This window comes from Bombina bombina, chromosome 1 (genome assembly GCF_027579735.1).
Source record: "Bombina bombina isolate aBomBom1 chromosome 1, aBomBom1.pri, whole genome shotgun sequence".
NCBI lineage: Eukaryota > Metazoa > Chordata > Amphibia > Anura > Bombinatoridae > Bombina > Bombina bombina.
Window position 1 is genome coordinate 928,374,353 of NC_069499.1, and position 14,134 is coordinate 928,388,486.

Genomic DNA, 14,134 nt, shown 5'->3' on the forward strand with positions numbered 1-14,134 from the left:
ATGATGCACTACAATTATTAGAGACATTAGAGAAGCAAAGCGAAGTGAATTCTACAGACCCTGTAATCCAACAGAAAATAGTCGACTGTAGGTCCTCGATTAATTCAATGTTGGGAAAAGAATGTAAAATTAGTGCATTTAAATTGAGACAGAAGTACTATGAGGGAGACAATAAATGCGGTCCAATCCTAGCAAGGAAATTAAAACGCAAAATAAATAGGAACTACATTCTCACCCTTCGTAATAGACAAAATAAGGAAGTATATACCTCAGACCAAATAGCAGAATCCTTTAGGGCGTATTACGAACAATTGTACAATCTGAAGGGTGAAATAGAAAATCCCACGGACCAAAATAGGTATATTCAGGAATACTTGAGTAACGTAACTTTGCCCCAACTAACAACAGATCAAAACAATACCCTGAAAGCCCCGATAACTTTTAAGGAGATAAAAGACGTAATAGCCCAATTACCAGCAAACAAAGCACCAGGGCCGGATGGCTTCTCCAACGGCTATTTCAAAAAATTCAGAAACACATTGATCCCACATATGTTGACACTATTTAATGATATAACCGAGAAGTCACCCTTTTCGACACATAACCTAGAGGCATACATAACAGTGCTCCCAAAACCAGGTAAACCCCCAGATAGACCTGAGAATTTCCGACCAATTTCATTGTTGAACTCCGACCTAAAAATCTACTCAAAAATTCTTGCAAATAGATTAGGAATGATATTACCATCCCTTATTTGTGGTGATCAAGTGGGCTTTATTCAGGCACGCGAAGCAAAAGATAATACAGTCAGGGCTATACATCTCATTAATTATTTGCAAGACAAGAAAATACAAACGGCAGTGATCTCCACTGACGCGGAGAAAGCTTTCGACCGCGTCAGTTGGCTTTTTTTACGTAGGGTTCTAGGGAAATTCGGGATGTGTGAAGCATTTATTTCAAAAATCATGGCCCTATACACGCTTCCCACAGCCAAGGTCAGAGTGAATGGGATCTTCTCTGGGGCCTTTAATATCTCAAATGGGACTAGACAGGGGTGCCCACTGTCACCCTTGTTGTTCGCATGCGTAATAGAGGCCCTAGCGACTAAAATAAGATCAAACGTTAGGATAAAAGGCCTCCACATAGCAGAGACCGCGCATAAGGCCCTGTTGTATGCTGACGATATCTTGTTTTTTTTAACATCTCCCTTAGAATCGGTTCCCCAATTACTAGAAGAATTTGACAAATTTCATGTGGCATCTAATTTCCTAATTAATAAAAACAAATCAGAACTACTCCCAATACAATGTGATAAGGCCTTATTAGAACAAACACAAGATATTTGCTCGTTTCGTATACAAAAAAATAGTCTAAAATATTTAGGGATCATGCTAGCACCATCCATTCAGGAGATGTTTGCGCTTAATTATAAAACCCTACAGAAGTCATTGATAGCTGACATGTCATCGTGGCGTTCCCAACATATTACATGGTTGGGCAGAATCAATTCTATAAAAATGAATGTCCTACCCCGTATTCTATACTTATTACAGACACTACCTATTCCATTACCCCTAAACTTTCTGACTAAAATGCAGAACGCCATGTTCGACTTTATCTGGGATAAAAAAAAAGCAAGGATAAACAGAAAACTAATGTGCGTTCGTATTAAAGACGGGGGGCTGGGGGTTCCCAATCTTAAAAAATACAGACAAGCAGTCTTCCTACAAAGAGTAGTAGACTGGTCCACAAATTACGAATATAAGGCTTGGGTGAGATTAGAGCACGACCTTACAGAGCAAAGACATCTAGGTACACTATGCTGGCAGAGACGCACAACATTGTCAAATAAAATTAGTCAAAACGCACCTATCCTAGAAACTATTAAAGTATGGGACAGGATACTAGTAGAATATCCACACATATCATCCAGGGCCTCCCCACTAACTCCTCTCTTAGACAATATAGATTTTGCGCCAGGATTAGGACTAATAAAGCCGCATAACAGGTCACAAAAAACGAGAGCCATCATGATGTTACATTTAGGGAACGAACAACACCTGAGAACAAGTGAAGAACTGATCGAGGAGGGGCTCCCCATATTTCGTAATTGGTATTTCCTAAGACAGTGTCATTCATACTTATATAAACATAAAGAGAGGAACAACTTCCTACGCTCCTTAACCCCTTTCGAGGTATTGTGTAACTCAACCTCTCCCATTAAAAGAACCCTTTCCCTCACATACTCCATATTACAAGCCTCAAACAGTATTCCTCATTACATTGATAGCTGGGAGAAAGAACTAGAAATAGAATTGACACAAAAAGACAGACAGCAAATTTTCTCAGCAGTAACTAAGGTATCCGCCTCCAGCAAACTAATCGAACTGAACCTCAAAATAATCCAGAGGTGGTATCTTACGCCTGTTAGAATTAGCAAGTTATTTCCTTCATGTAGTGAGCTCTGTTGGAGATGCAGGGAACACCCAGGGACAATGTCACATATTTGGTGGACATGTCCTCCAATTGCAAAATTATGGGAAGAAATAGCGAAAGAGATGTCAGGGATGGTGGGAACCGCTTTGCCCCCGGACCCACGTATCTGGCTATTCAACATTATCCCAAATAAGACCCCAAAGGATAAAAGGAACCTAATTTTTATAGGTAGCAATAGCATAAAACAATGGGTGGCCAAGAACTGGAAGAGCAGGAACATACCTAGTATAGCACAGTGGCAACACACATTTAAACTAATTCTAGACCTTGAAGAATATACATATTTAGTTAACAAGAGATTAGATACTTACACCCAAATGAAGGTACTGTGGGAAGACCACGTAAAAACCAAAGACTACACACCCGTTCATTTAAGGGTGCCTTAGTGGTTAAAAACAACTTTTTACTCTAGGGAGCCATGCATTCAGATGTTAAAGGGACAGTATACTGTAAAATAGTTTTTCCCTTAATGTGTTTACAATTGTTTTTTTTACCAACTGCAGAGTAAAAAATGTATGAAAATTAGCTTTTTAAGGTTTATTTGTGTATATTAAAGCTCTGATTTTGTGTTTTGAAGCCACAACCTAATACAATGGGTTGAGCTTGTAGGTATAATCAGATCTCATTACTGTATCACATTGTGCACATATACCTGCTTCTTTATCTTATATCTGTCCTTAAAACAATCACCAGTACCTTGAGAGAACAATGGAAAATCAACATTTTATTACCTTATCTCTGCTATATCCAACTGTGAGTGTAATTTCTTCTGCTGGCTGTGTTTACAAAGCTTATCTATAGCTGGTACGCGCGGCCACAAACTTTCAGAATAGGTGGGGATTCCACATGCTAAATCAACCATTTCAAATGCCAATATAAGGGTAAAGGAGCTACTTGTAAACAATTTAATACACTCCAGCAGGTAAAGTGGATCATTGGGAACAAATTAAAGGGGAGAAATTTTTTGAGTAACTTTCACATATCCAAGTATTGCAATCAAGTCATTTGAAATTAATGTTATAGTTTGTATAATTTGTATAAGTTATATTAGTTTTCATGTTTAGATATATTCATGTTAATAGCAGTACACTAAGAGCACATAAGATGTATTATGGAAAAGGCATGTACTTGTATTTCTTGGCATTGAACAAAATGTATCCTACCCTTTTCTTTTTCAATAAAACTGCTTTATAAAAAACAAAAAAAAACAAACATATCCTTTTTGGATATAATGTAATGCAGTGTTAACTTTAAATTACCACACTTTTGTCACACTGTGTTGACCACTGGGCCATATAAAGATCACTCTACTGAGAAGAGTGAATTGAACCTTGTATCTGGTTCAAGATACAAATCATAGATCCAAAAATACATTTTAGATTTTGTTCTGAGAAAGTGTTGTAAATAACAAACATGGAAATAAAGGATACGCAAAAAAATAAAGGCACAAACAAAAAATTAACCCCTGACATCCTGAAATCATGAGGTTTTCACAACAGTGGGAAAAAACACACAATAATCAGATTAAAATTACATGAATAGTGTAAATTCAGTCAAGGTTACAAAAAGTGCTTTTATAGAGAAAAAAAAAAGACAGCACAATCCACAGATATAGCAATAATCTACTCTAACAAAAAAGGTTCTAGGTGAATATTGGAAACAAAGAACATATAGTTTATACGCTGTCATTATTTACAAATAATGATTCATCTGGCAACCAAGTTAAGAAACACATGCTCAAAAAACAAAATTTATGCTTACCTGATAAATTCATTTCTCCTGTAGTGTGGTCAGTCCACGGGTCATCATTACTTCTGGGATATTATCTCCTCCCCTACAGGAAGTGCAAGAGGATTCACCCAGCAGAGCTGCTATATAGCTCCTCCCCTCTACGTCACCTCCAGTCATTCGACCAAAGGACCAACGAGAAAGGAGAAGCCCAAGGGTGTAGTGGTGACTGGAGTATAATCCAAAATTTTTTTTAGCCTGCCATAAAAAACAGGGCGGGCCGTGGACTGACCACACTACAGGAGAAATGAATTTATCAGGTAAGCATAAATTTTGTTTTCTCCTGTTAAGTGTGGTCAGTCCACGGGTCATCATTACTTCTGGGATACCAATACCAAAGCAAAAGTACACGGATGACGGGAGGGACAGGCAGGCTCTTTATACGGAGGGAACCACTGCCTGAAGAACCTTTCTCCCAAAAACAGCCTCCGAAGAAGCAAAAGTGTCAAATTTGTAAAATTTGGAAAAAGTATGAAGAGAAGACCAAGTTGCAGCCTTGCAAATCTGTTCAACAGAAGCCTCATTCTTAAAGGCCCAAGTGGAAGCCACAGCTCTAGTAGAATGAGCTGTAATTCTTTCAGGAGGCTGCTGTCCAGCAGTCTCATAGGCTAATCGTATTATGCTACGAAGCCAAAAAGAGAGAGAGGTAGCCGAAGCTTTTTGACCTCTCCTCTGGCCAGAATAAACGACAAACAGGGAAGACGTTTGACGAAACTCCTTAGTTGCCTGTAGATAAAATTTCAGGGCACGGACTACATCTAGATTGTGTAGCAGACGTTCCTTCTTCGAGGAAGGATTAGGACACAAGGATGGAACAACAATCTCTCTCGATTGATATTCCTGTTAGTGACCACCTTAGGTAGGAACCCAGGTTTAGTACGCAGAACTACCTTGTCTGAATGAAAAATCAGATAAGGAGAATCACAATGTAAGGCAGATAACTCAGAGACTCTTCGAGCCGAGGAAATAGCCATTAAAAACAGAACTTTCCAAGATAACAACTTGATATCAATGGAATGAAGGGGTTCAAACGGAACACCCTGTAAAACATTAAGAACTAAGTTCAAACTCCATGGCGGAGCAACAGTTTTAAACACAGGCTTGATCCTAGCTAAAGCCTGACAAAAAGCTTGAACGTCCGGAACTTCTGACAGACGTTTGTGTAAAAGAATGGACAGAGCTGAAATCTGTCCCTTTAAAGAACTAGCGGATAACCCCTTTTCTAAACCTTCTTGTAGAAAAGACAATATCCTTGGAATCCTAACCTTACTCCATGAGTAACTCTTGGATTCGCACCAATATAAGTATTTACGCCATATTTTATGGTAAATCCTTCTGGTAACAGGCTTCCTAGCCTGTATTAAGGTATCAATAACTGGCTCAGAAAACCCACGTTTTGATAAAATCAAGCGTTCAATTTCCAAGCAGTCAGCTTCAGAGAAGTTAGATTTTGATGTTTGAATGGACCCTGGATCAGAAGGTCCTGTTTCAGAGGTAGAGACCAAGGCGGACAGGATGACATGTCCACTAGATCTGCATACCAAGTCCTGCGTGGCCATACAGGTGCTATTAGAATCACTGATGCTCTCTCCTGTTTGATTCTGGCAATCAATCGAGGAAGCATCGGGAAGGGTGGAAACACATAAGCCATCCCGAAGGTCCAAGGTGCTGTCAAAGCATCTATCAGAACCGCTCCCGGATCCCTGGATCTGGACCTGTAGCGAGGAAGTTTGGCGTTCCGACGAGACGCCATGAGATCTATCTCTGGTTTGCCCCAACGTCGAAGTATCTGGGCAAAGACCTCCGGATGAAGTTCCCACTCCCCCGGATGAAAAGTCTGACGACTTAAGAAATCCGCCTCCCAGTTCTCCACTCCCGGGATGTGGATTGCAGACAGGTGGCAAGAGTGATACTTTGCCCAGCGAATTATCTTTGATACTTCCATCATTGCTAGGGAGCTTCTTGTCCCTCCCTGATGGTTGATGTAAGCTACAGTCGTGATGTTGTCCGACTGAAACCTGATGAACCCCTGAGTTGTTAACTGAGGCCAAGCCAGAAGGGCATTGAGAACTGCTCTCAATTCCAGAATGTTTATTGGAAGGAGACTCTCCTCCAGATTCCATAGTCCCTGAGCCTTCAGAGAATTCCAGACAGCGCCCCAACCTAGTAGGCTGGCGTCTGTTGTTACAATTGTCCAGTCTGGCCTGCTGAATGGCATCCCCCTGGACAGGTGTGGCCGATAAAGCCACCATAGAAGAGAATTTCTGGTCTCTTGATTCAGATTCAGAGTGGGGGACAAATCTGAGTAATCCCCATTCCACTGACTTAGCATGCACAATTGCAGCGGTCTGAGATGTAGGCGTGCAAAAGGTACTACGTCCATTGCCGCTACCATTAAGCCGATCACCTCCATGCATTGAGCTACCGACAGGTGTTGAATGGAATGAAGGACACGGCATGCATTTTGAAGCTTTGTTAACCTGTCTTCTGTCAGGTAAATCTTCATTTCTACAGAATCTATCAGAGTCCCCAAGAAGGGAACTCTTGTGAGTGGAAAGAGAGAACTCTTCTTTTCGTTCACCTTCCATCCATGCGACCTTAGAAATGCCAGTACTAACTCTGTATGAGACTTGGCAGTTTGAAAGCTTGAAGCTTGTATCAGAATGTCGTCTAGGTACGGAGCTACCGAAATTCCTTGCGGTCTTAGTACCGCCAGAAGAGTACCCAGAACCTTTGTGAAGATTCTTGGAGCCGTAGCCAGTCCGAATGGAAGAGCTACAAACTGGTAATGCCTGTCTAGAAAGGCAAACCTTAGATACCGGTAATGACTTCTGTGAATCGGTATGTGAAGGTAAGCATCCTTTAAATACACTGTGGTCATGTACTGACCCTCTTGGATCATGGGCAGAATTGTTCGAATCGTTTCCATCTTGAACGATGGAACTCTTAGGAATTTGTTTAGGATCTTTAAATCCAAGATTGGCCTGAAAGTTCCCTCTTTTTTGGGAACTACAAACAGATTTGAGTAAAACCCTTGTCCTTGTTCCGACCGCGGAACTGGATGGATCACTCCCATTAATAAAAGATCTTGTACGCAGCGTAGGAACGCTTCTTTCTTTATTTGGTTTGTTGATAACCTTGACAGATGAAATCTCCCTCTTGGGGGAGAGGATTTGAAGTCCAGAAGGTATCCCTGAGATATGATCTCTAACGCCCAGGGATCCTGAACATCTCTTGCCCAAGCCTGGGCGAAGAGAGAAAGTCTGCCCCCTACTAGATCCGGTCCCGGATCGGGGGCCCTCGATTCATGCTGTCTTAGGGGCAGCAGCAGGTTTCCTGGCCTGCTTGCCCTTGTTCCAGGACTGGTTAGGTTTCCAGCCTTGTCTGTAGCGAGCAACAGCTCCTTCCTGTTTTGGTGCAGAGGAGGTTGATGCTGTTCCTGCTTTGAAATTACGAAAGGAACGAAAATTAGACTGTCTAGCCCTAGGTTTGGCTTTGTCCTGAGGCAGGGCATGGCCTTTACCTCCTGTAATGTCAGCGATAATCTCCTTCAACCCGGGCCCGAACAAGGTTTGCCCTTTGAAAGGTATATTAAGCATTTTAGATTTAGAAGTAACATCAGCTGACCAGGATTTTAGCCACAGTGCTCTGCGTGCCTGAATGGCAAATCCGGAATTCTTAGCCGTAAGTTTAGTTAAATGCACTACGGAATCTGAAATAAATGAGTTAGCTAACTTAAGGGCTTTAAGTTTGTCTGTAATCTCATCTAGTGTAGATGATTGAAGTGTCTCTTCCAGAGAATCAAACCAAAATGCTGCTGCAGCCGTGACAGGCGCAATACATGCAAGAGGTTGCAATATAAAACCTTGTTGAACAAACATTTTCTTAAGGTAACCCTCTAATTTTTTATCCATTGGATCTGAAAAGGCACAGCTATCCTCCACCGGGATAGTGGTACGCTTAGCTAAAGTAGAAACTGCTCCCTCCACCTTAGGGACCGTTTGCCATAAGTCCCGTGTGGTGGCATCTATTGGAAACATTTTTCTAAATATCGGAGGGGGTGAGAACGGTACACCGGGCCTATCCCACTCCTTAGTAACAATTTCAGTAAGTCTCTTAGGTATAGGAAAAACATCAGTACTCGCCGGTACCGCAAAATATTTATCCAACCTACACATTTTCTCTGGTATTGCAACTGTGTTACAATCATTCAGAGCCGCTAACACCTCCCCTAGTAATACACGGAGGTTTTCCAGCTTAAATTTAAAATTTGAAATATCTGAATCCAATCTATTTGGATCAGAACCGTCACCCACAGAATGAAGTTCTCCGTCCTCATGTTCTGCCGCCTGTGACGCAGTGTCTGACATGGCCCTAATATTATCAGCGCACTCTGTTCTCACCCCAGAGTGATCACGCTTGCCTCTAAGTTCTGGTAATTTAGCCAAAACTTCAGTCATAACAGTAGCCATATCCTGTAATGTGATTTGAAATGGCCGCCCAGATGTACTCGGCGCTACAATATCACGCACCTCCCGAGCGGGAGATGTAGGTACTGACACGTGAGGCGAGTTAGTCGGCATAACTCTCCCCTCGTTGTCTGGTGAAATATGTTCAATTTGTACAGATTGACTTTTATTTAAAGTAGCATCAATACAGTTAGTACATAAACTTCTATTGGGCTCCACTTTGGCATTAGCACATATAGCACATGTATCTTCCTCTGAATCAGACATGTTTAACACACTAGCAATTAACTAGCAACTTGGAAATGCTTTTTTAAGTAATTTACAATAATCTGAAAACGAACTGTGCCTATAAGAAGCACAGAAAAAATTATGACAGTTGAAAATAATTAAGTTATAGCATCAATCTTTGTCAGAAATATACAATTTTAGCAAAGGATTGTTCCCATTAGCAAAGGATAACTAACCCAGGCAGCAGAAAAAAATACACAAATAAACGTTTTTTATCACAGTCAACTACAATCTTCACAGCTCTGCTGTGATGATTACCTCCCTCAAAAAAGGCTTTGGAGATCCCTGAGTTCTGTAGAGATGAACCGGATCATGCAGGAAGAAAATGAACCTCTGACTGAGTTTTTTGATGCGTAGTAAAAGCGCCAAAAATGTCCCCTCCCCCTCACACATAACAGTGAGAGAGATCAGTGAACTGCTTTAATTTAAACAAAAACTATTGCCAAGTGGAAAAAATAGTGCCCAAAACATTTTTTCACCCAGTACCTCAGAGAAATAAACGTTTTTACATGCCAGCAAAAAAACGTTTAACCTCAATAAATTAATTGTTATTTAAAACCTATTGCAAGTCCCTGCAAATTAGGTTAAGTCTATGCATACAGTATAAATCCAGTGAAGTACCATTCCCCAGAATACTGAAGTGTAAAATATACATACATGACAGCCTGATACCAGCTACATCTACTGCATTTAAGGCTGAGTTTACATTATAACGGTATGGCAGGATTTTCTCATCAATTCCATGTCAGAAAATAACAAACTGCTACATACCTCTTTGCAGATTAATCTGCCCGCTGTCCCCTGATCTGAAGTTTACCTCTCCTCAGATGGCCGAGAAACAGCAATATGATCTTAACTACTCCGGCTAAAATCATAGAAAAAAACTCCGGTAGATTCTTCTTCAAATTCTACCAGAGAATGAATAACACACTCCGGTGCTATTATAAAATAACAAACTTTTGATTGAAGTTAATAAACTAATTAAATCACCACAGTCCTCTCACACATCCTATCTATTCGTTGGGTGCAAGAGAATGACTGGAGGTGACGTAGAGGGGAGGAGCTATATAGCAGCTCTGCTGGGTGAATCCTCTTGCACTTCCTGTAGGGGAGGAGATAATATCCCAGAAGTAATGATGACCCGTGGACTGACCACACTTAACAGGAGAAACACCAGTAGTATTGTCTGAAAATGATAAACTTTATAGAGACACTTTGTGCAAAGGTTTAAGACAAGTATGCTGAAGAAACTCCAGAACCAAATGAAAAATGAAAAAATAAGTCAAATTTGAAATACACCATAACGCTTGCTAAATCTGACTGGAATTTGCAGCACTTTGGGTTTGTGTCAGATGTAAGTATACACAAATTAAATCTTTATGTCTGGGAGTGGCATGCATGAGAAACGTTGTCACAAAACCTTGTTAATTTTTTCCCCCAGATGTATTTCTGAAAATGAAATTACATTGCACATTTCAAATTTGACTTTAATATCATATTAAAGGGACAATATATGGTAAAACTGTTTTTCCTTTAATGTATTTCCAATGACTTGTTATACCAGCTGCAACATATAATAGAATGTATAAGAAATAGCAATTTCAGGTTTGTGTATACACTGTATGAAATTGCTGGTTTTGTGCTTTGAAACCAGAGCCTATTGAAATGGGTTTAGCTTGCAGGTAAAATCAGATCTCATATCACTTTGTGTACACACACTTGCTTCCTTATCTTATATCTGTTTGTAAACCAAATCTAAATACTTAGAGAGAACAATGGAAAATTAACTTTTTATTATTTATCTCTTCTGCATCCCAGCAGGACTGTAATTTCTTCTTTTGGCTGTGTTTATATAACCTATCAATAGCCTGGATGTAGGTCTAGACACTTTCAGTATATGTGGGGATACCACAACATAAATCAGCTTTTTCAAAAGCTGAAATAAGGGTAAACGAGCTACTTGTAAACAATTTATTACACTCCAGAGGTAAAATGGATCATTGGGAACAAATAAAAGAGGAGAACTTTTTGGGGTAAACTGTTCCTTTAAGGTCCGTTTTTTTCCAGGGCCTGAAAGGATTTCATAACATAAGGATAAAAGTCAATCTTTCACTCCCATTTTAATACAAATGTAGGTTAATATACAAATTCCAAAAGCATGACTTCTCTTCACTATTTGCCAAAAATGGCCCAAAGCTTGTAATGTGCTGTAGATGTTGCAGGTCTTAGACCTACACATGCTTGCCCATTTTTCTAAATAATGGACCCTTATGTACAATAACTGGGAATCTGAGAAAGAAGTAAATGACTTTGCCTTCAAGAAGAACTAGATCTGAAACACAAAGTTCTCTTGAGCAAGGTAGGAACCAGAAGAATCACCCATTGGTTTCATGCTTGATCTTTTGAATCACTGATTAGAGCAACTGGAAGAAATACTTCTCTGAAGCTTCCGGTAATTACCACTGCGTCCAAGGCAAAGGCTTTGCAATATACTGCTTTTGGTGCAATATCTGGCCTTCTTGAAGTTCTTCATTGTTGCCATTCTATGTTTGAATACCCTCAATTTTGAGAAATATCAAACAAAACGACCTTGTGGACAGACCAAGCTCTAGCATTAAGTTTGTGAAAAATGAAAACATCCTTTATAGGCCTGTTAAGTCTAAAGGACCATGAAGGGAAAGAGTGCTAAGGGGGTACTCATAGCATAAGACTTTTGCTATATTTTGTAAATCTGAAAACCCTGAAGAGGCTGCACATGGTAAAGAGGAAAATATTATTTGTTCAATATTTTATGCTTTAAATAAGTATTGAATATTTTTTAACTTTTGGCTTCTACTAATTGACTCCTTTGTTTTAGACCAGTTTAGCTATATTATACACGTCACCATGGTACAATATGTACAGACCACATCAGCTACGTTTTTAATATCAATCATCAGGAAAAACAAGATCATACTTGAGGAGCTCTCACCTTCGCTCTCTGATTCTTTCCTTTTCTCTTGCTCTTCTGCCTCGTCATCACTCTCCATCACCGCCTGTTCTCTAGTGTGGTCGCTACGGGAAGCCTGAACACTCATTCTCTTTGATACAGAGGCAGACTTGAGAGATTTCTCTATGTGGCCTGCAGAGGGGCTGTGTACTGGCTGTAATTCTGTAAATTCACATAGAGAGCCAAAGGATCAAAAGAGAGAAATCACATAAAATCCTTTGGATTTTTTTTTTTAAATCCCTATATTGTAATGTAGGTGTCTCTCATTCACATCCAGAATCCTTTGTAGTGAGATAAACAGTTCTCAAGCTAAAAACATAATTTATGCTTACCTGATAAATTTATTTCTCTTGTAGTGTAGTCAGTCCACGGGTCATCCATTACTTATGGAATATATCTCTTCCCAACAGGAAGCTGCAAGAGGATCACCCAAGCAGAGCTGCTATATAGCTCCTCCCCTCACATGTCATATTCAGTCATTCGACCAAAGCAGACGAGAAAGGAGAAACCATAGGGTGCAGTGGTGACTGGAGTTTAATTAAAATTTAGATCTGCCTTAAAGACAGGGCGGGCCGTGGACTGACTACACTACAAGAGAAATAAATTTATCAGGTAAGCATAAATTATGTTTTCTCTTGTTAAGTGTAGTCAGTCCACGGGTCATCCATTACTTATGGAATACCAATACCAAAGCTAAAGTACACGGATGAAGGGAGGGACAAGGCAGGAACATTAAACAGAAGGAACCACTGCCTGAAGTACCTTTCTCCCAAAAATAGCCTCAGAAGAAGCAAAAGTGTCAAATTTGTAAAATTTTGAAAAGGTGTGAAGCGAAGACCAAGTCGCAGCCTTGCAAATCTGTTCAACAGAGGCCTCATTTTTAAAGGCCCAGGTGGAAGCCACAGCTCTAGTAGAATGAGCTGTAATCCTTTCAGGAGGCTGCTGTCCAGCAGTCTCATAGGCTAAACGTATTATGCTACGAAGCCAAAAAGAGAGAGAGGTAGCCGAAGCCTTTTGACCTCTTCTCTGTCCAGAGTAAACGACAAACAGGGAAGAAGTTTGACGAAAATCTTTAGTTGCCTGCAAATAGAACTTCAGGGCACGGACTACGTCCAGATTATGCAAAAGTCGTTCCTTCTTTGAAGAAGGGTTAGGACACAGTGATGGAACAACAATCTCTTGATTGATATTCCTGTTAGTAACTACCTTAGGTAAGAACCCAGGTTTAGTACGCAGAACTACCTTGTCTGAATGAAAAATCAGATAAGGAGGATCACAATGTAAGGCAGATAACTCAGAGACTCTTCGAGCCGAGGAAATAGCCATCAAAAACAGAACCTTCCAGGATAACAGCTTGATATCAATGGAATGAGGGGGTTCAAATGGAACGCCTTGAAGAACGTTAAGAACTAAGTTTAAGCTCCACGGCGGAGCAACAGTCTTAAACACAGGCTTAATCCTAGCTAAAGCCTGACAAAAAGCCTGAACGTCTGGAACTTCAGCCAGACGTTTGTGTAGAAGAATAGACAGAGCAGAAATCTGTCCCTTTAACAAACTAGCAGATAAGCCCTTTTCTAAACCCTCTTGTAGAAAGGACAATATCCTAGGAATCCTAACCTTACTCCATGAGTAACTCTTGGATTCGCACCAATATAAATATTTACGCCATATCTTATGGTAAATTTTTCTGGTAACAGGCTTCCTAGCCTGTATTAAGGTATCAATAACCGACTCCGAGAAGCCACGCTTTGATAGAATCAAGCGTTCAATCTCCATGCAGTCAGCCTCAGAGAAATTAGATTTGGATGGTTGAAAGGACCCTGAATTAGAAGGTCCTGTCTCAGAGGCAGAGACCACGGTGGACAGGACGACATGTCCACTAGGTCTGCATACCAGATCCTGCGTGGCCACGCAGGCGCTATCAGAATCACTGAAGCTCTCTCCTGTTTGATCTTGGCAATCAAACGAGGAAGCATCGGGAATGGTGGAAACACATAAGCCATGTTGAAGGCCCAAGGGGCTGTCAGAGCATCTATCAGCACCGCTCCCGGGTCCCTGGACCTGGATCCGTAACAAGGAAGCTTGGCGTTCTGGCGAGACGCCA

General features: G+C 40.5%; 1 protein-coding gene across 2 annotated transcripts in view; it reads right to left on the reverse strand.

The window, feature by feature from the left end:
- CENPT (centromere protein T) overlaps window positions 1-14,134 on the reverse strand; it is a 264,213-nt gene that overhangs the window by 82,978 nt on the left and 167,101 nt on the right. For both annotated transcript variants that reach the window (XM_053698357.1, XM_053698271.1), the window contains exon 12: window positions 12,013-12,192. In XM_053698357.1, coding sequence (XP_053554332.1) covers window positions 12,013-12,192 — 180 coding nt within the window. The remainder of the gene's footprint in view (window positions 1-12,012; window positions 12,193-14,134) is intronic.